The sequence below is a fragment of the Uranotaenia lowii genome, chromosome 3 (assembly GCF_029784155.1).
Source record: "Uranotaenia lowii strain MFRU-FL chromosome 3, ASM2978415v1, whole genome shotgun sequence".
Taxonomy (NCBI): Eukaryota; Metazoa; Arthropoda; class Insecta; order Diptera; family Culicidae; genus Uranotaenia; species Uranotaenia lowii.
The window spans coordinates 84,402,880-84,423,902 of NC_073693.1; the positions used below are offsets into that span (position 1 = coordinate 84,402,880).

At 33.4% G+C, this 21,023-nt stretch overlaps 1 protein-coding gene across 1 annotated transcript in view; it reads right to left on the reverse strand.

Annotated features, from left to right (window-relative positions):
* The window catches only part of LOC129755773 (serine/threonine-protein phosphatase 4 regulatory subunit 1-like), a 474,134-nt gene that overhangs the window by 439,602 nt on the left and 13,509 nt on the right, over window positions 1–21,023 (reverse strand). The window contains exon 2 of the mRNA XM_055752419.1: window positions 17,812–17,905. Coding sequence (XP_055608394.1) covers window positions 17,812–17,905 — 94 coding nt within the window. The remainder of the gene's footprint in view (window positions 1–17,811; window positions 17,906–21,023) is intronic.

The window sequence follows — 21,023 nt, forward strand, 5'->3', positions numbered from 1 at the left end:
ATTATTATAACATTCGTACTAACATCCTTATTCTTTAAAAAAAATTAGGGCTTAGTATTAGAGCTTCTGATAAATTAATATTAACAAAAGAATTAAAGTTTTAATTAGGATCGTTTTAGCACATTATATAGAGAGAGGTTTTCTTTGGAATTGAAACTATGGGCGCTGAAATCGTTCCTCGACCTGCCAGAAGGCTTCATGCCAAATTTTAGTCCATTTGGTTAAATCTTAGCTCAACGAGGCTCAAGTTTGTTATGGAATTTGTTCTAGTGGAAATGAACTTTTTTGACGACTCGAACATTTATGCACATGCATCAATTGATAGAACTATTTATGATAATGAATCAACATAGGAAACGCTTCTTGAAGTTCAAACAATTCCTTTTTCGATCAATTTGAATAATGGTTGTAATCCTATTTTTAATGATCTCATTATAACCCATCTTCCATCTGGATTAAGCCCTCTATCAATGTCCAAATCATCAACCTGGAATAAAAGGATCATTGCCAGCTGCCTGCACTTTGTCCCGAGAATCCGAGAATCAACCATCAAAATGCATCCCATATCAAAACTAACATTCGACGAATGTAATCCAGAGGGTCCCATCAATCAGCGGCCGTGCAGTGCAATAATTGGTAAACCCTCGGGGGGCATCCAAATTTGCAATCTGCACATTTGCCAATGTGCAACAATCAAGGATCGAGCAAGCAAGCAAAACAGCTGCGATTTTTCTACCATACAACAGCCGAAATCCTCAGCTGTTGCGTTTTCGGAACCCAAGTCCAGCCAGGATCATCTTAAGGGCTTCTAAGGAAATGATATGGAAACGAACCAAACCATCGAAGGAGGAGAAGGTGGTTGATTTTCCTCCATTTTTTCGAAATACTCACGCATACGCTAGGGTAGGGAGCAGAGGTAGAGCAGTGTATTAATATCCTCGATCGAAAATCAACATCTCGAAATGAGCCCGAAGGACAACGGATGGAATGAATAAAAAAAAGGAAGCGGGAACACGCGCCATCGTCAGCCACCTTTCAGCCAGTTAGTCCAGCTTGGCTCGAGAAAGAGAAACGGCACGAGTCAAATTTTAACATACCATTGGTTGGATCAGCCATTCAGAGATGGGACAAGTCGAATTCAATTTTCAAGATGATAGTGAACATCACTTCTGAAATTTAAATTTAAATTTAAAAACTGAAACACCTGTTTTGCAGGACAGGACAGTTTTGCAGGACATGTTTGCAAAAAATGAAGCTTAAAAATAGTCAAAACCAAAAATCAGAAACCAACTTCATTTCAAGCTTAATTGAATTTACTGGATGATTCGATGATTTTTCCATACAAAATTGAAACACGTTGCGCTAACTCAGGAATCAACCAAAACATCTCAAATTTTACATTGATGCTTGATGACCGAAAAGGCATCGAAAAAACATATGAGAGCAAAAAGTCATTTTTTAAAGTGTTATGCATGTTTTTGTGTGCAGGAGAGGATTGAAGTTTTCTTTTTCAATTTTTCCTGGGATTTCAGGAATTTCCGGGAGAATGTTTCGATTCCACGTCCACTAAAATGGCCGGGAAACGAACACTCTACTGAAACAGGTTATATGGTTCTGTTGCAATTTAACTACGCTCGCGGCATTTCCATTTTTTTTTTTTCAATTCTTGCGCGAGTGATGCAAAAGCTATTTCCCGCGTGCTCTTTCATTACTTTGAATAAAAAAAAAGTACAAAACTAACACAAACTAGCTGCTATTTCATTACAAAAAGTACATAAACTAACACAAACTAGCTGCTATTTCTTCCGGTTAGAATATTTGTTGTCTAGACAACATATTCTTGACGTGAAATAAAAATTTTAAAGTTGTTTTATTAACTTTCACAGCAATTTGCTCAGGACATCTAAAATTATTCAAACAACACAGTGGGCCCTAAGGAGTGCTTGGCAAAAACCCCTTTTTTGAAATTGCCAATAATTGTTATAAATTTATACTTTCCAGAAATTAGTAAAAATAATTAAAAATCGTTTGTTACTCAAACTTTATAGGTAGGGGAAGTTGGCGTTGAATAATACTGCGAATTATAAAAAAAAAACCCAAAATGTTTTTTCAACACCCTCTTAAAAATATTCTGAGGAGATTTTTTTTTGTAGGGACGTTTATAAAATTTTGTTCTATTGGGTTGATGAATTGAAATTTCAGTAGATTTTGATTTTCCATTTCAGAAGAAAACTGATAAAAAATCACGCTTTTTCAAATGAACCAAATTATGTTTGATTTGTTAAAATCCGATCATCCGGAGGATCAAGACAGCTTTCTGAGCATATTTCCCCTATAATTTTTTTTGACATGAATTCACTCATTCACTCTGATGTAACTCAACTGGATTTTAACCAATTTCAATAAAGTTTAGTGTTCCAGAATCGTTTCGTCATTTTCAAAGGAGATCTTCATCCTTTTTCTTAGGAAATGTAAAAGTTTCCTCGAAAAATTAAAAAGTTTCCTCGTAAAATTAAAAAGTTTCCTTTTTTGAGACGTGAATTCACTCATCTGCGACTGTTTTGATCGCTTGTTTAAGAAACTCCATTTAAATAAACAAATTCTCTTTTCCTAAACAATGAAGCAATATATCTTGGCAGGTCTTTGCTTCAAAACGTATTATGTAAATTGGGGAAAAATCAATCCATATATTACAAATATAAGTAATGATTTTGTAACAGTTGTAAAAATTTATCCATAAAAAAATTTGATATTTAAAACAATAAAAAAATGTATTTTTTTTCTTTTATCTGTTGGTTTTTTGTTGGTTTTTTTTCAACCGTGGTTGAAAAAAAGAAATTCCTAAAAGCGCACTTCATGCTTTATTAACCCTGATCCGTCCCTGAATTGTTCACCGGTTACAGTCCCTGGAGTGTCAATTTGACACTCCTGACTAAAACCAATATATCTCACTTGTTTCTCAACCGATTTTTACATGTATAGATTTGGCACCCTCATAATGTAACTCAAATATGTTTCTAAGACATTATTCACCTACAACACTTCAGTTTTCTGATTATTTGAAGTCTAAGAAAAAAGTCCGATAAAAACATGCTTTTGAAAAAATACTTTAGATCATTACATTACGAGGCTTCAGAAATTATATATTTTTTACAATCGATTGAGAAACAAGAGAGATGTAGCGGTTTTAAGCGAGGAGTGTCAAATTGATACTCAATGTCTGATTAGAGAGTTTTTTTTCTGAGCTTTCAGGGTGCGTCCATAAAAAAGTAATGATGCAAAATGAAAGATTTTAGGAATTCATTGGGGGGTCCCGAAAAAAATGTTTTATTTAGATGTACCCGCATAAAGTTACAAGCGGCCAAACTTCCAATAGTGTCATATTGACACTCAACAGCGGATTATTGTTAAGAAAACATCAAAATTAATGTTTAACCCTTTAATGCATAGTGTTGTTTTAAAACAACACTAATTAAATCAAATTTATCTCTTAAACGCAATGATATTCACGAAACATTCCTTCACTAAAGTTTTGCTTAAAATTACAGGAAATCAGCTCAAGATATTGTTGAAACTGATTTTCCAATCATATGTGAGTTATTTGAGAAGGTATGCATAAAAGTTGACTTTTTTCACTGTTTCAAAACAACATTATGCAATAAAGGGTTAAAAACCAAAAACTGTTTTTAATTATGACTGGTTGCAATGCCTGATATCAAAATAGTACAAATATTTGGGTTGGCATTGATCCAATTGGATTATTCAAGGTATTTGAGACTTTTATGTCCAGGCCGATTAAAAATTTGTAAATCTTTAAGTTCCTTTGTATCTTTCACATGTTTGCAGCTCATGGACTGACCCAAGCTTCTGGTATCTGATCACTTTTGACATATCCGGTAAAAATATTCCTAAGATTTTGAATAGGGTTCAGAGCAAGATTGTGAACTGGCCACTCTGGAAAATGTTCTTTCTTTTATAAAACCCTTCCATTTTTTCTTGGTGACATGAATCATGGTATTATTTAGCAGAAAAATAAAGTTAAAATTCATAACATCCTCCGTCAATGGGACACTGTCTAGCAGTTTTGTGTAGTTATTTTGATTCATTTTATGCGAAATAATGACATACAATGACTCTTATCATAAGACTATCATAAGACCCCTCAGAAGTTTCAGTTCTCTTCTGATTCTGACCACCGAAAATAAACTCCTTTTCATTGGAAAACGACACATCTATATATACAAAAATTCTGTCTGTCTGTCTGTCTGTCTGTCTGTCTGTTCCCTATAGACTCGGAAACTACTGAACCGATTTGCGTGAAACATGGCAAATGGGGGTATTGGAGGCAGGGAAAGGTTCCTATTATGGTTTGAGACCCCTCCCTCTCTCACGAAGGGATGGAGGGGCCTCCCAAACAAAAGACAATTTTTTGCATAATTTGAGAACCAATCAAGCAAATGGTATCGAATTTAGCATGGAGTGGTATTTGGGACCGAGAAATATTTCTATGAATATAAGGTACCCCTCTCTCCTCTCAGTGGGGTGATAGGAAGGGGGGGGGGGGGGTTTCCTTACAATTTTTCAAATAACTCGAAAACTAATCAAGATATTGGAACCAAATTTGGCATGGGAAGTTATTTGGATAAGAAAAATATTTCAATGATTATTTGAGGTTCCTCCCTTTTTCCAGTAGAAAAGGAGGAGGGCTCTTTTTATATTTTTTTACATAACTTAAAAACTAATAACGCAAATGGAACCAAATTTGCCATGAGAGGATTTTTGGATACGAAAAATAGTTATATGATTATTTGAGAACCCTCCCTCTTTCCAGTAGGAAGATATAAAGGGGGGAGGGGTCCTCTTATAATTTTTTACATAACTCAAAAACTAATAAAGCAAATGGAACCAAATTTGGCATAAGAGGGTATACTTAAAATGGATACTTAAAATGTTTCTATGATTATTTGAGTCCCCTCCCTCTCTCCAGTAGAAATAAATAAAGGGGGAAGGGGACCTTTTTTTAGAATGTTTTGAATAACTAGCGAACTAATTAAGCAAATGGAACCAAATTTGGCATAGAAGGGTATTTGGGAACGAGACATGTTCTAATGATTGTTTGAGACCTCTTCCTTCTTTTAGTGGAGAAAAAGGAAAGAGGGAAGGGTGTTTCATACAATTTTTACTGCATAACTTGAGAACTACAACAGCAAATGGAACCGAATTTGACATGGAATGGTATTCGGGTACGAGAAATGCTTCTATAATATATTTGGAATACTTCACTCTTTCAAATAGATGAATGAAAATTGGAAGGAGGGGTCTACTTTAAAAAAAATCGGTATAACTGGGATCTGTTCGAGCAAACTAATATTTGGAGGAACCATATTTGGCATGTAAGGGTGTTTTGATACGAGAAATGTTTCTATGATAAATTGAAGCCCCACCTATTTTCAGCGGAAAGATATAGATAAAGGGGGAAAAGGGGGGCTTCCATACAAACGCATTTCTGCATAACTCGAGAGTTATTCGAGCAAATAAAACCCAATTGGGCATCAAAAAGTATTTGAGTACGAAAAATACTTCTATGAATATTAAGTTCTCACCCCTTCATTCAATGGGGAGGACGGAAGGGGGGATTTTTTTTATACAAAATCCGAGAAATGGACAAAACTTAGCATGGAAAATCATTTTGGTATGATTTTTTGATTATTTGACACACCATCCTCCTTCCAATGAGTAGGTACATAGGAGGAGGAAGGGGGGTCCATGTGGCATGGAAAGGTATTTGGGTACGAGATATATTTCTACGATTGTTATAGACCCTTACGCTTTTCAGTGTAGAGAGAGGGGGCTCCATATAAATTTTGTTGTGAAGCTTCAAAACTTATCAACCAATGAAACTATAGTTGATATAAGAGGATTTTTGGGTACGAAAAAAATGGATATGATTATTAAAGATCACGACCTCCATTCAGGGGGTGATGGGAAGGACAGCGGGGGCTTTCTTATCAGTTTCTTAGCATAAATTCAGAACATATCAAGCAAAAATAACCAAGTTAGATTGTTTGCGTATGATCAACTTGAGACCCTCTTAGCTCAGGGCCAAGCTTAAAGAAGCAGATTAAAATTATCAGATCTCAGATCAGAAATTATCACAAATTTATAGATCAAGATTCAAAAAATAAGTTTCAGTCACCTTTGTATTGCAATTCAAAACTCCAGCTGCAGCTCTCATGTTATAGCGGTTGCTTTTGAATTATGTTATAATTTGATTTAAAATAATGCCAACAAAACAATATTTGAATAATTTCTGAAAATACCATTTGGTTTTGAAAGGTGTAGCAAAGCACACCAGGTCAGCTAGTAATCTATATTTATCTTCAAATTTGTCATGATTTTCGAAAAGATCCCGAGGCAGAGCAGAATTGCAACTTCTGAGGTAGCCTCACGGTATAGATAGGATTTCTGCGAAAAGACTAAATTCAAATAACAATCAAATATTCAAAATAACTACAGAGAATTGCTAGACAGTGTACTGAATCCATTTACGGAGGATGTTATGGATTTTAACTTTATTTTTCAGCTGAACAATGCCATGATGTCTCCATTAAAAATTTGGAAGAGTTTTCAAAGAGACAAAAAAATCCGAAGTGGTCAGGCCAGGTCATAATCTAGTTCTAAATCCTATTTTAAATTTTAGGAATATTTTGTCAAATTTGTCTACTAAAGTGATTATCAGAAGCTTGGGTCAGTCCATGAGCTGCAAAGATGTGAGAGATACGAGGGAACTTAAATATTTTCAATTTTTTGAGTCGACTGGAACATGAAGTCTCAAACATAATCCGAACGACACATTCTGAGTTCATAAGTTCTAGTAAAATAATTTTCTTATACTTAAAAAAAATTGACAAGCAAAATATACTTGACGCTATATCAAATGACCAATAAATTTCTGAGGCTGAATTACTAATTTTGTCAACAGGAACGGGTTGAGAATGTTGAACTTATTTTCCCCTTTTGAGAAGGTATAGCGGCAAATTGTTCAAAATAAAATAGTTACTCTTTTTAATTCTTTGAAACATTTATGAAATATTAACACATTGAGGGCTGCAAACAAATCTTACCCAAGAAAAACTAAAATTCGGCATACTACAACTTAGAATATACTGAACCAAATTCTGCAAATTTACCTACCTTAGAGTTACTCAAAGTGCTGTGTTTAATTTGGCGGAATAAAGTTTAGGCATTATATTTATAACATCATTTTGGTTATGCTTGTTAGTGTAGCATACTCATGGCAAGCTTAAAATTTAAATTCTCGTATTTAAAAACGAACACAAACACACGGATCTCAATGAAAATTGATGTTTCCTCGAAGAGTTTGCTTTGTACTGAACTCCCGCTTAGAGTCTAAGCGAATAACTTTCGAGGATATGATGGCGAGCATCTTAGAAATGATAAAACCACCAGCCCACAGAAAGTGTACTATGTAGATATGCCTTAACCGGGATTCGATCTCATGACCGCTAATTTAGAAGACCTGAACGCTATCCTCTAGACCACGGTCGGCGTCGGTATTAGGCTGCAATGTACTAAGTTAAAATTAAAAATACATGCATTTAAAAAAAAAAAACAAGACAATATGCAAAATTGATTTTTTTCGAATCGACACCACCTCATCTTGCCAGTGCAAACCAAACCAAACCCAGTCCAGCTGAACATCTGATGCTCCTTGCACGATGATTGTCCTTCCAAGGCACCGGGTGTAAATCTACTCAACGACTGCAACCAGGACGCTCAGGCACACACACACACACACACACAAGATTGACTCCTTCTCCTTCTCCCACATCCATCAGAAGGAAGGAAGCTCAACAGGTCTGGTCTGGGCCAACATCCGAAAAAGAAGGGCAAAAATCAACCTTTGTGCTACTTCAGGTCACGCGAGAACTGTACTAGGTTTAATGTGGGATTTCTAGCCAGATGAAAACTCCAACAAAATGCCATCCAATCCACACAGCAGAAACACGTCTCTCGATCCGAGGATCTGCTGCTGCTAGCCAGCCGTCTGGTGCACCACCGGATTCTCTCTCTTTTCCTTCCACAAATTTAGGACGAACAGGGCGCTACAATTCTGAAAGCCAAACAGAGCATCGTCTGAGACAACCAGCCAACCAGGGTCGATCTTGTGGTGTTTTTTTCTCTGTTCGTTTTTTTTTTTTGACAGCCGACAGGTGCTAATTTTGAGTGTGCTGTTTGCCATCATCAGCCCTACAACAATTCGTACCCGATGCTGCTGGCTGCTGATCCAAAAGGAAACCATTCAGCAGGACAGTTAAGCTGTTCACGGTTTCGATTTCTTTGGGAGTGAAGCAGCGCAGCAATCAATCTATCCGATGGCTTATGAATGCCAACAGCTGAGGTGTAGTTAGAGCTATTTTTGCGAAAAGAGTGCTAGATAAGCTTTATCCTATTGAGATAAATAAAAAAAACATATCAATATGCACATAAAACTTATTACGTTACTTTGAAAAGAGTCAGGCTTTTTGATAAACCATCTTTCGAAAATAATGTATCGAATATTTTAAATTCATCAACAAGCCTGATGCTCATTGAATCAGCTTCAAAACTTAGCAGAAATTCTAGGAAAACGCAGTATTCCAGCAGTAAATACAATGTTTTACGAATTAAAAAAAAATGAAACCTATCTGTGAAATAAAAAAAATCTGTATACATAATAAAGGACTTCTGTCAGTTTGTCTGTCTGTCTATTCCTTATAGATTCGGAAACTTCTGAACCGATTTACATGAAATTTAGCAGTTGGGTGCTGTTGAGGCCTGTGAAGGTTCCTATTATAGTTTGAAACCCCTACCTTTCACTGGAAGGGGGTGGGGGTTTCTCAAATAAAAAACAAATGTTTGCAGTTCGAAAACTGATCAATCAAATTAAACCAAATTTGGCATGAATACCCTCCAAGTACAAGGAATGTTTCTTTGAATAATTGAACTCATTCCTCCTTCCAGTGAGGAGATAGGAAGGAGAAAGGGGGGCTACATTATAATTTTCTACATAACTCGAGAAATAATCAAGCTAATGGAACCACATTTGGCATGTGAAGGTATTTGAATACGTGAAATGTTTCAATGATAATTTCAGACCCTCCAGACGTCTTCCAGTGGGGATATAGGAAGGGAGGATGGGGGTTATACCTTTTTAATTGCATAACTTAACATTCGAGTAAATGGAACCAAATTCGGCTTTGACGGGTATTTGGGTACGAGATACGGGTCTATGAATATTTGGAGATAGAAAGGGGGGAAGGAACTCTCATAAAATTTTCAGCATAATTGGAAAACTTAATAAGCAGATGGAACCAAATTTGGCGAGGGGAGGTATTTGAATACGAGAAATGATTCTATGATATTTTTAAAAACCTCCCGTTCGTCCATTGAAGAAATTTTAAGATGCTCACATACAATTTTTTACATCACTCTAGAATATTTGGTATTTGGATACTAGAAATGAAAATATGCTGATTTGAGACTCCTTTCTTCTATAATTAGGGAAAAGGTTAGGGAAAAGAGGAGCTTCCATAAAAAAGGTTTTGCATATGATAAGAACTTGGAAAAAAATGGAACACAATATGACATAAAAACAATCATACAATCGAGCAAATGGAACAGAATTTGGCATGGGGTGTATTTGAGTATATGGAATGTTTCTATTTATCATTGGAGGGGCTCCTGAGGCGATGTCCGCGAGTTCGAGCCCAAGAGTAAATATCGAACACAGTTGTACCGGATGAGTTTCTCAATGACTGTCCGCCAACGGTAACGTTGATATGAAGTCGTGAATGCCATAAAGATGGTAAAACGACTATAATCGAAACAAAAAAAAATTGGAGGGGCTCCCATATTAACTTAATACCATAAATCGAGAACTCATAAAGCAAACGAAACCAAATTTGGCATTAGAGGATATTTGAGCTCAAGAAATGTTTCTCCGGTGGTTTAAGACCCCTCCCTCCATTCTGTGGGACGATAAAAAGTGAGAAGGGGGTCACTCATACATTTATTTAATATTTCGATAACTAATCGAGTAAATGGAACCAAATTTTCATGGGAGCATATTTGCGTACAACAAATGTGTCTTTGATGGTTTGAGACCCCCTTCTTCTGCCAGAGGAGAAATATGAAGTGGATAGATGGTCACACCTTTTTTTATAACTTCAGAACTTATCGAGAATGGAACCATATATAGTATATAGGAAAGGGGGGGGGGGGGTCACTCTTACAATTTTAAAAATAACTCGAGAACGAATAGGTGAAATGGAGTGTAAGAAATGTTTCTCTGATTGTTCGTTACCCCTCGTTACCCTTACAGTAAACAAATAGAAAGAACAATGAGATGACCATTGATTTTTTTTTGATAATGCGAGAACTTATCGAGAAAATGGAACCTAATGTGACACGGAAGCAAATTTATATAAAAGACATGTTTTTCTGATGATTGAGACCCCTTATTTTTTTTTTACTTATTCGATAACTTATCGAGAAAATGAAACCAAATTGGGCATGGTAGGGTAAATAGAGCCAAGACGTTCTTTTGTTACGAAAAATGTTTCTATGATAGTTCAAGACCATATCTATATTGAAAAGGGCCATATATTAAGAAAAAATGTATTCTTTATGAAGTAAAGAAAACCAGAGTCATAAAAAGGATTAAAACAATATTATAAAAAAAAACAATTTTCACAAAATTTCAAAAATAGAAAAAAGGAGCATTTTTATTTTAAATGAACATCTTAATGATTTTGGAATTTATTTTTAAATGTTGTGCAAATAAATGACAAGGTAAATAACTATATTCATTAATTTTTAGAAGGTCAGCTAGTGAACAAATAAAGACGATAAAAAATCAAAAATCTAGAAGCACTTTAGCAGGGCTGGTAGCGGTTTGACAATGAAATAGTAGGGACTTTAGTGACCAAAATTTGAAAAAAAGTGACCAAATAGTGACTTTGAGGACCGAAAAAAGTGACCAAATAGTGACTATGTAGAACGAAAAAATAACTTTGAAGTACAAAAAATGTGACCAGTCAGGCCCGTGCGATGGACCCTTCCGGGGGGGTTTTCAAAATTCAAATTTAGATAAAATTAATAACAATACCAAAAATAAACAATTGAAAAGGAAAGGGTTTTCTTAAACCATATGTCACTCATGTTCAACACAAAAACTAAAAAAATGACTGATAAAAAAAATTTGGAAATTTAAAATAAAAAAATTTCTGAATTCTAAAATAAATGTCAAATCTTGTACAAAACTTAGCATGAATAGATGTTAGGAAAATCATAATAATTGTTAATTTTGGAATTTCTTTTCCTCATTTTTGGAATTCTTTTCCTCATTTTTAACTGGAAGTTTAGTGAGAAATTCCGCTGTAGTTTTTAATTTGAACAAAAAATATTTAATTACGATTTAAAATGTAAATTACCGATTACTGAATAAGAAATGAATTTTGAACAGAATTTATTCAATGTTTGATGTTTTAATTTAATTTGATAAAAAGAAGAATATATTTATAATTATTTTAAAAGTGCCAGTTATAGAAGCCAGACATAAAACCTTTAATAAAGTAAAATCCTCCATATTCAACTACACTGACAAAGAAATGTTAGAAAATGAGTAATTATGTGAATGATAAAAACTGATAAAAAATAAAAAATAATGATTTCAAAACTTTTGTTATTAATATTCAAAGCACAAATCAAATACAAAGTTAGTTAACACTGCGTATTAAAATTTATTTTTAAAGTTGCTACTTAGAACAATTTTTCAAACTTTTTAGATAATTTTAAAAATCATGATCGATCCAAAAAACATGATTTCATATAAAAAATATTAATAAGAAGTGTTTAAATTTTTAATCGCAGGTTTTTAAGCTTTTAATTACAAGCTCTGAGTATTTTGTTTCTTTTGATTAAAATATTGGGTCCTGAAAGAACAGAAGGTTGAAATTATGTTTTATTATTAAAAATTTGGAGTTAAAGGTATATGGTTGAAGAACACGAAAATTCAGAATTTAAAAACAAGGAAACAATTGTTAAAAATATGTCTTAAAAATTTAAAAAGTTTGATTGAAAAAAATCCGGCAAGTTGATTAGAAAATTGAAAAAAAAAAGTACAATAAAATTCGGTAAATTTATTTGAAAATTGAAAAAACAATATGAAAAAAAAAATATCAGTTTTTAAAAACATTCCAGGAAGAGTTTTTTCAATAAACATGTTTCACCATAACCATTTTGGTGCTTATTTTTTTAATTATTGATTTGGTAAATAGTGTCCTCAACTAGAAATTTCGTCAAATTCGGCCGAACACATTTAGTTTTGGTGATAAAGAGTTTATTACTAGTAAAATTGATAGATAACTGATTATGGAAAAAATCATTACAAGTATTTTTGACATCACAGCAGAAAGTGTAAAAAAAACTTGATTCTATTTAAAGCTCATTAATTCATATAAAACTTTTATTTCTAAATAATATGTTTTTGATTTGAGTTTTTGTAAAAAGAAAGTGCAGAAACTTCTCTAAAGATTTTAAATTATTTTCAAAGTCATTTCAATAACAAACCCACCGTACGAGGAAAGGTGTGCTCTGATATGTCCAACCTCACCCGAAAAGCGGCGCGTCGAACTGCAGCAAGGTTTTATATTCGACACATTGACCAACCGTATTGACTGTGCTTACATTCTACAACGTGTTAACATTTATGTACCAACGAGAACACTTCGACAACGTCAGTTTCTTTCAATTCATCATAACCGTACTGCCTATTTGCCTATGACCAAAACCACCTTATTGACAAGTGTTGTGAACTTTTTAATTTAGTGTATAATTTGTTTAATTTTAATATGTGCAAACGTCGTTTTAAAATAGGCTTAAGAAGAATTTCCTAGTTTTTAAGTCATCAGTCTGTACAGTAATTAAACCAAAGACGAAATAAATAATAATAAATATAAAAGCTGATAGGAATATTGCATACATATTTAGATTCGGGAACCCAAATTAATTAAAAAAATGTATTTTTTGTGGCCTTGTGTAAATTTGTACAACCCTTTTTATAAGTATTTAGAAGAACAAAAAACACGAAATAAAATTGAGTCTGAAATTGTTTTTTAAAGAATATTTCATATCATCATAACATTTGTTATGACATAAGAGATTTTTTTTCATAAAAAAAATGGTTCGTTTCAATCTCAATCTTAGTTACACTTCTTAATAAAAACCCATTCTAACTAAAGACGAGATAAGATTTTTGTATATCAAGTTTTGAGTTCCAATACAAAAGGTTGATTGAACTAAAAACTAGAATCTACAATCAAAGTTAGTTTCAATTCACGAACGTCAAATAATGTCGTAGATCGAAATGTCTCAAGCCAAGGGTGATTCATGCCGAAATTCCGCCGGAGGCGAAAAAAATTTCTGACTGTCTGATCAAGTAATTTACCGTTACTACCGTCAATATTAACACGCGCAATTTAAATTACTTTTTCATTGGTTTATTATCGGTGAAAAAAGTGACTTTTGGTGATAAAAGTGACCATTTTTCGGAAAATAGTGACTTTAGTGACCAAATGATGAAAAAAGTGACTTTTTAGTGACTGACCCAAAAAAAGTGACCAAGTCACTAAAAAGTGACTCGCTACCAGCCCTGCTTTAGTGACAGTTTCACATTATTTATGGTCTCACACTTTTAAAATATAATTTACTTAACATGGAATTTTTTGCGGAAGTTTCAGTCTATTGGATGATTCATCCCAAAACATAGAAATAAAACGGTATCAGATATCATTAATCAGATTGTTACAGGTCGCTTAATTTCATTTGAAGACCATGAGTAATAGTCACTTTGTCCAACATTCCCATCAAATGAAAGTTCTGAATTCAGAGAACGAACGTCCAGAACTATGGATAAAGATATTAAAATTAAAATTTTTGGTTAAAGTTTTATTCGAAATCAGATTCAATCGTACAACTCAACAGCTCAGTAGCATCAACATAATTCTGGATGCTTTTAACCCTAATCCGCTCTTGAGTGTCAATATGACACTATTGGAAGTTTGACGGCTTGTATCTTTGTTTAGGTGTATCTAAATAAAAAAATCCTTCGTGGACCCTCAATGAATGAATTCATGAAATCTTTGATTTTCTATCAATAATACATTTTTTATGGACCCACCTTAAAAGCTCAGACAGATAAAACTCCCTAATTAGACCTTGGGTGTCTATTTGAAACTCCTCGCTTAAAATCTCACTTGTTTTTTTACCGATTTTTACAAATTTTATAGTTTTGGAACGTTGTGATGTAACTTAAATTTTATTTCCAGACAATATTCAGCTACAGCTAAGCATTTTCACGTTATCCAAAGTCTAAGAAAAAAATCTGACAAACATGCTTCAGAAAAAAATGGAGATCAGCTACGGAACGCTAAAAAAATTCACTTTAGTATCCAAGAAAGCCGAAGTTAGAAGTTAGATATACGTTGCACAAAGATATATTTTTTGATTTTTTCTTAAGAATGTGACCACAAAAATGTAAAAAAGTGGTGTAAAACCGTACTTTTCAATCAATGAACTGCCAGAAATGTTTCAGTCGCACTAGAAAAATGATATAAAGAGGTATGGAAAGATGACGTAATTTGCCATATTTTCGCATCTTTAGATTTTCAAAATACAAAACACAGAATTTTTGACGAATTTAAGTTTAATATTTATCATAATTTTGTAAAATATTGCAGCGCTTATAACATGACACCACTAGAACGAGTTTGAAATTGCCTTTTTGGTGAATATAAATCTTGCGTTAAAACACTCAAAAGTCAAAATCCAGTGCAAAGTTGAAATTAAGCCTTAGAAAATCAGAGAAATCGCAAATTGACAAATAGTTCAATACCTACCTTAGAAAATTCGTCAAAAATTCTGTGTTTTGTATTTTGAAAATCTAAAGATGCGAAAATGTGCCAAATTACGTCAACTTTCCAATCCTCTTTTAAAATTTATCTGGTGTGACTAAACCAATTTTGACGGTTCATTGATTGAAAAGTAAGGCTTTTACACCACTTTTTTACATTTTTGTTGTAATGATTTTAAAAAAATCAAAAAAATATATCTTTGTGCAACGTATAGCTTCTAACTTCAGCTTTGTTGAACACTAAAATTTCTGCAAAAAATCAGATTTAAGTTCAACACGTACACATATGTAAAATCACCGGATTGAACAGTTGACCACAGTCTTCAGACTAATTGCACTGGAATCTGATAATGAACTCAGACTCAGATTTCTGTATCATAATTCAGCCTCAACATTTTGATTTAGGTACAACAGGTGTGCCATCAGTATGTATCTCATTTCAACGTCGAATAACTCCGCTATTTTTCTGCCTATTTTAATAAATAAACAAGATTCTTTCAGGATATTTTATGCCATTTATTCCAAACCAGATTTGGAATACAATGTCGATTAACTCATCATTCTTGATACGCAAAAATAGCTCTTTTTCGGGCATTCTGCATCACATTGGCCAGCATCATTTCGGACTTTAAATCGGCTATTCCAGCTTGTATATTACCTTAAAGTTTGTCAATATTCTTCGGTTTGCTGAAGTAAATTTCGATGTAAAGCACTACCATTTAAGCGCGTTCTTTATCGACTCATAGCTTAAAAGACACTAAATAACGTTTCGAAATTGTCTTTATTTGTCGAAATCGACTGAAAATACGGCGAGGTTACTCGACTTTCAAATCGGGCACATATATATTTATGTATATCACTTTTTCAGAACAAAAATTCATATAAAATTATCCAATCCAGGATTGAAATTTAAAAAAAATGGCATTTTGATTCTGATTAAAATTTCAAATTCTGAAATTCAAATTATGAATTTAGTGTCCGAATCCAAGCAAATTCTAATATTCAGAAATCAAATTTCGAACTCTTATTTGAAATGTATTTCAATTTATGAGCTCTAAAAACTTCGAAGCAGAATTCTCATATAATAATCAATTAAAAATAGTAACGTCTAGAATTCTGTATGAAAAACCATGTTGTCCTCAACTGAAATTTCGATTGTTGAATTCAATAACCTATTTTTATTTTACACTAGTTGATTTAACCCAGCGTTGCTCGAGTTCACATGAAATATAAATCAAATGAGTCGTTTGACTATTCGAAATTTTTGAATCTTTGTATTCATTATTATAACAAATTTGGGCCATGTTTGGCCAAGTGGGCTTTGTAGGTTTGGTTGGGCATTTAAAGGTTTTGATTGGGATTGTTTGCTGTGTTTATCGTTCTCAGATGATTGAAAAAAAAACGAATAGTTATTGAGGTTTGTATTAATAGAAATTGAAAATAATTAGGATTTTTTTTTTCTCAAAAATTCGATCCACAATGGTGGTAACTCTTAGACCTAACTACCAATTATTTTTTAGATGGAAAAAAACATGGATTAAGGAGAATTGGGTAAAAAAATAGGTCCATTTTCTCATGTTTTTAAGCTTCTCTTAGATGTAGCTTTTGACAACTGCATGTCAAATAATTTTCAATATTCTGAAATATTGTGCGCAAAAAGTAAGTAAGAGTAATGATTGACATTGGTTTTATGCCGATTTTAGTCGACCCCGTCGAAAGGCGGAGTTGGGAACTAGAGGGTTCAATTTGGAAGTGGAAATTCAATATTCATCAATCAGATTGGAAATGTTTATCACTTTTGAATTTTCTCAACATTCTAAATATTTTTCTTCAACTACTTGATATTGAATGAGACTAAATTTTCATATAAAAAAAATGTAACTTTTTGTAACAAAACAAAAAATTAGGCCTCGGGATTAAAAATCTTCCCTGGTTGAAAAATTTTCGGAAAAAGGAAGGCAAGTCTTGGATTATACATAAAATATACGTGTGGAAACCAAACTTAGAGTTTTTTTTAAATGAACTTTGAAACTTTGCAACTCCTTGAACTCCTCTAAGCTGAAAAAAATCAAAAGAAGAAAAGAAATAGAAGCTGCGCTTATATGCAAGTTTGTCCTGTCGAGGAGCACCAACAAATCCATAATAATTCTTACAATAGCTTCGGTACGCTTTGACGAAATTTCACCTCAAAAGCAAAACGTGCCTTTCTTCTGATTAAAAATTAGAATATAATATATCAGCATTAGAGCAGCTCAAACCGCCAGACAGACGTCTCGGTATCATTATGACCATCATCATCATCACTACCATCGAGGAGAAGAACAACGAAGTACGCGCCATACTGTGCGTGGTTTCAGTTCACCCCCGCCTGAAGCGAATCCAGAGAGAGAGTGATAGAAGCGCAAAAAATCAACCCAAACCCCAAAACCGGGACAGCAATGAGGTTGAAATCCGATAGAATTATGTGACAAGGTGACAGAGGAAAGGTGAAAAAAGATAAATAGAAAATTGATCACACTTTAAATGTAACAGATGTCAGAAATTTTTCAAAACCTTTACGATTGGGACGTTAGGGAAAATGACTGACTTTAACGAGTGTGGCTGTGAGGATGTGCCGAGAGAATGTTTGATCGTATTTAGTTTATCACTTTAATATTTTAACCTATTTTTGTTTTCAAATTCAGTTGATATTTTAAAATTTCAATTTCTCTATCGAACCTCCTCAAAAGTGGTTATTATTTCTTGTATGACAAATATTTTTGCCTTCAATGACACATCTATGACTCAGCTGAATAAACGTACATAGGTATGAATCAATCCAACTCGTCGTAACTTACCTGTCGTTAGCTTGCAGGGACGTCGCGAAATTGTTGAGCGAATGTAAGGGGTCATTTTTCTGGAACATGTACCCGAACGTATCGTCACCGTCGGCTGAAACATGGAAGAAAAACATCGCATTAGTACAGCAAAGACAACAATCACTTGGTAAGAGAGTGAGTGAATGGTTCTGAACATTTCCGCTAGTCTGTAAAATGTCGCTAGCATAGCGTAACAAATCGATGAACCTTAAAGCTGAGGTTTAAGTCTACGAAATTGAGCCAAGCCACAGGAACGATGTTATTTTAGTTATAAAACCTACCAACCTAATGCATAATGGCGCTTTATTGTTGCACGATGTTGTTGCGCTGACACAGTGGGACTTGAGTTATAAAGTTAACAAAAATATTCTACAATTGAACACTATAGGGAAGAATGACCCTGGCAGTTAAACTCCCTTGAAAAAAAAAAAAAAAAAAAAAAAAAAAAAAAAAATACAATTGAACATCTGAAAAAATCATTTTTTACGGAATTTCACGCCCTTAGGGCTTATTTATCCCTATGAGTTGACTTTTCGGCTTTACATTGAAAATTTAGCTAGAATTATAGCAGAATGTTCTACCTAGAATATATCTGAACAAAATACAGGATAATTTTTTAACTTTTAGTCTAAGAAAGTTCAGAATAAAACGTGATAACCAAACCAACGAACTTTTGAAAGCTGACAAATCATCAATCGAACTCGATTCGTCGTAAGAAATCTTCATCTAAGCACTGTGAGCCACAGATGTTTTGTCCAATTGCAGCAACTAGGTACTTCAACAGCGGAACTTTTCTTTGATTCAAATCAACTGTTTCAAGTACCCATCCGTTGCTTGCATGAAAGTCATTGAATTAAATTATATCAGTCAATTCAGTTATGGGTGATAGTTTTTATTTTAAAAACTGGTTATCATAAGTTAAAAAAATAGAAAAATAGTATGAGTGAATGTTTTAGTCATAATTGAACCCAAGCAGGCATAAATAAAATTATTTGTGAGTCAGGTGTGTGAAAACGTGAGTCACCTTTTTTGCTGTTTTGCTCTATATCTTCTATGATTTTTTTTTAAATGTTGCAATCAATAGATGATTTTCATGAAAAAACTATATTTTTTTAGAAACATTTATTTGATATTTCATAAACTTTAGTTCCTTTTTAAGGATTATTCATAAAGAATTTAAAAATTTTAAGAAAATTCACGGGCATACATCAGCGAAGAATAATTTTATTGATTCAATCTGAGTTACGAAAATGAAAACCAAAGTTGTGCACAGGTAAATCAGTTTCACCATTTCGGCACGTGGACGTTTTGATAAGTTTGGTGTATGATTGGATGTCTTCCAAAATCAGCAACAAAAGCACCGGGAACAGGTGATTTAATACTAAATTAACTGTATTTAGTATCGTATAATGCACGCCATATATTTTTACCAAAAATTTTGTAAACCTTTTAATATGGTAGGCACATGAAACTGTGCAAATATAGCAGCTCAATACAATGGAGGGTTGATATAAACGTAAATGTTTTTAATCGAAACCACTAAATGATTGATTTTTTTGTGTTATTTTTAAAATAAACAAATTTTAAAACATTGCACAACATTTCAAAGTCAAAACTTGATTTCAAAGCCTGAAATGATCTTTAAAAACCACATACTTAGCTAAGGTTTTAAAACTCTTCAACATCCACCCATTTTTTTTTATTTCCCACATTCTGACGTTCTAAGCAAGAATGTCCCATGTGACTTTTGGGTCATTTTCACTTTTTTGCTGGAAACGGTCTCTTTTAGTGTTAACTTTCGAATAAAAACACAAACAAGTATACTTTGTTCTGAACTTATACGAAATTTTCATCAAGGTGGTTGTCTCTATGTTGATAGTTCTACGCAAGAATGTCACACTGGAGAAAATTCTATGAAAAAAGCAAATTTTATCAAAAATTATCTTAAGATGAGTTCAAACTGTTGAATTTAATGTTATTCACTGAAAAGAACACTAAAATAGAGGGCAGAGGAGGAGCGAGAAACCTTGAGTGTTTTATTCAGAGAAATTTTCATCACACTTTTCGGTAGGCACTACTTACAAGATCCATACTCCACTATACATTTTTATAAACAAAGAGGAACGTATTTCTCAAATTACGGTTTAGCATGAGTTTTTGGGAAAAAATAAACTACGCAAGCTTTTAAAATGATAGAAAAATTGTAGCTGTGTGACAGTTTTTCGTAGAACAAGCATCGGCATGCGTTCTGATTCTACGCAAAAGTGTCACACGGAGCATTTTTGGCTCTAATTTGCTGTTTTTTTTTTTTTTTTTGTAGGAAATGTAATTTTTTGGCAAAAAACATTGTAAAATGATTAACTTAAACTGTTCACTACGAAAAAATTGTCGGTGAATTTTAAGTTTGAGAGAAACATTGGAAATATAGCTGATATTTCAATCGCGTTTTTCTCGTTTGCACGTTTTTCCACATGGGACAATCTTGCTTAGAACGGCAGTTGGTCTCACGAAATTCCCAATTCTCGAAAACAAAAAAAAAATCAGTCACAGAATCTTAATTATGGATTCTCTATCTTTAATAAGTGATTTTATTATAATTTATTAACTAATCCATGGGTGTGACGCTAACGCGAACGCTAATTTGTGGCCCACGAAGCTTTCAGCTTCAATGTTATGAAATGAGAATTATGTTTTCAAAATAGAGCAAGGTCAAAGTATGTGTGAACTACTTATGAAATCGAATCTGTTTCAACATTCTGCTCTTTGAAATTTGAAACTTATAATGATTCGTTATTTTGGAGGCAGTAAGGCGGATTTTGGAGGCTTTTGGAGGCGATTCACTTAAAATAAAAGTGTTAAGCTAAGCAAAAAATTGTAAAATCCAAAAACGAGTTTGGCTCCTTAAAACCTGAAGGTATGAGCAGTTTCAGATGAAGATTTACAGAAAAACACATTTTTTTTGTTAAGCTGACAAATTACAACTTTTGTTCTACGAACAATTTCAAAGATGAGGGAAAATATTTTGACAAATTTTTCATAAAGTGCATATCCTAGGGTGGCCAGCGGGTTTCCATTTTTAAATCCCCGGTTTTTTCCCTGTTTTCCCTCTATTGATATTTCATGTTTTTTACGGTTTTAGAATACACTGCTTAAAACAGACATTGTGTGTGAAAACTGAAAATTTTCAATGA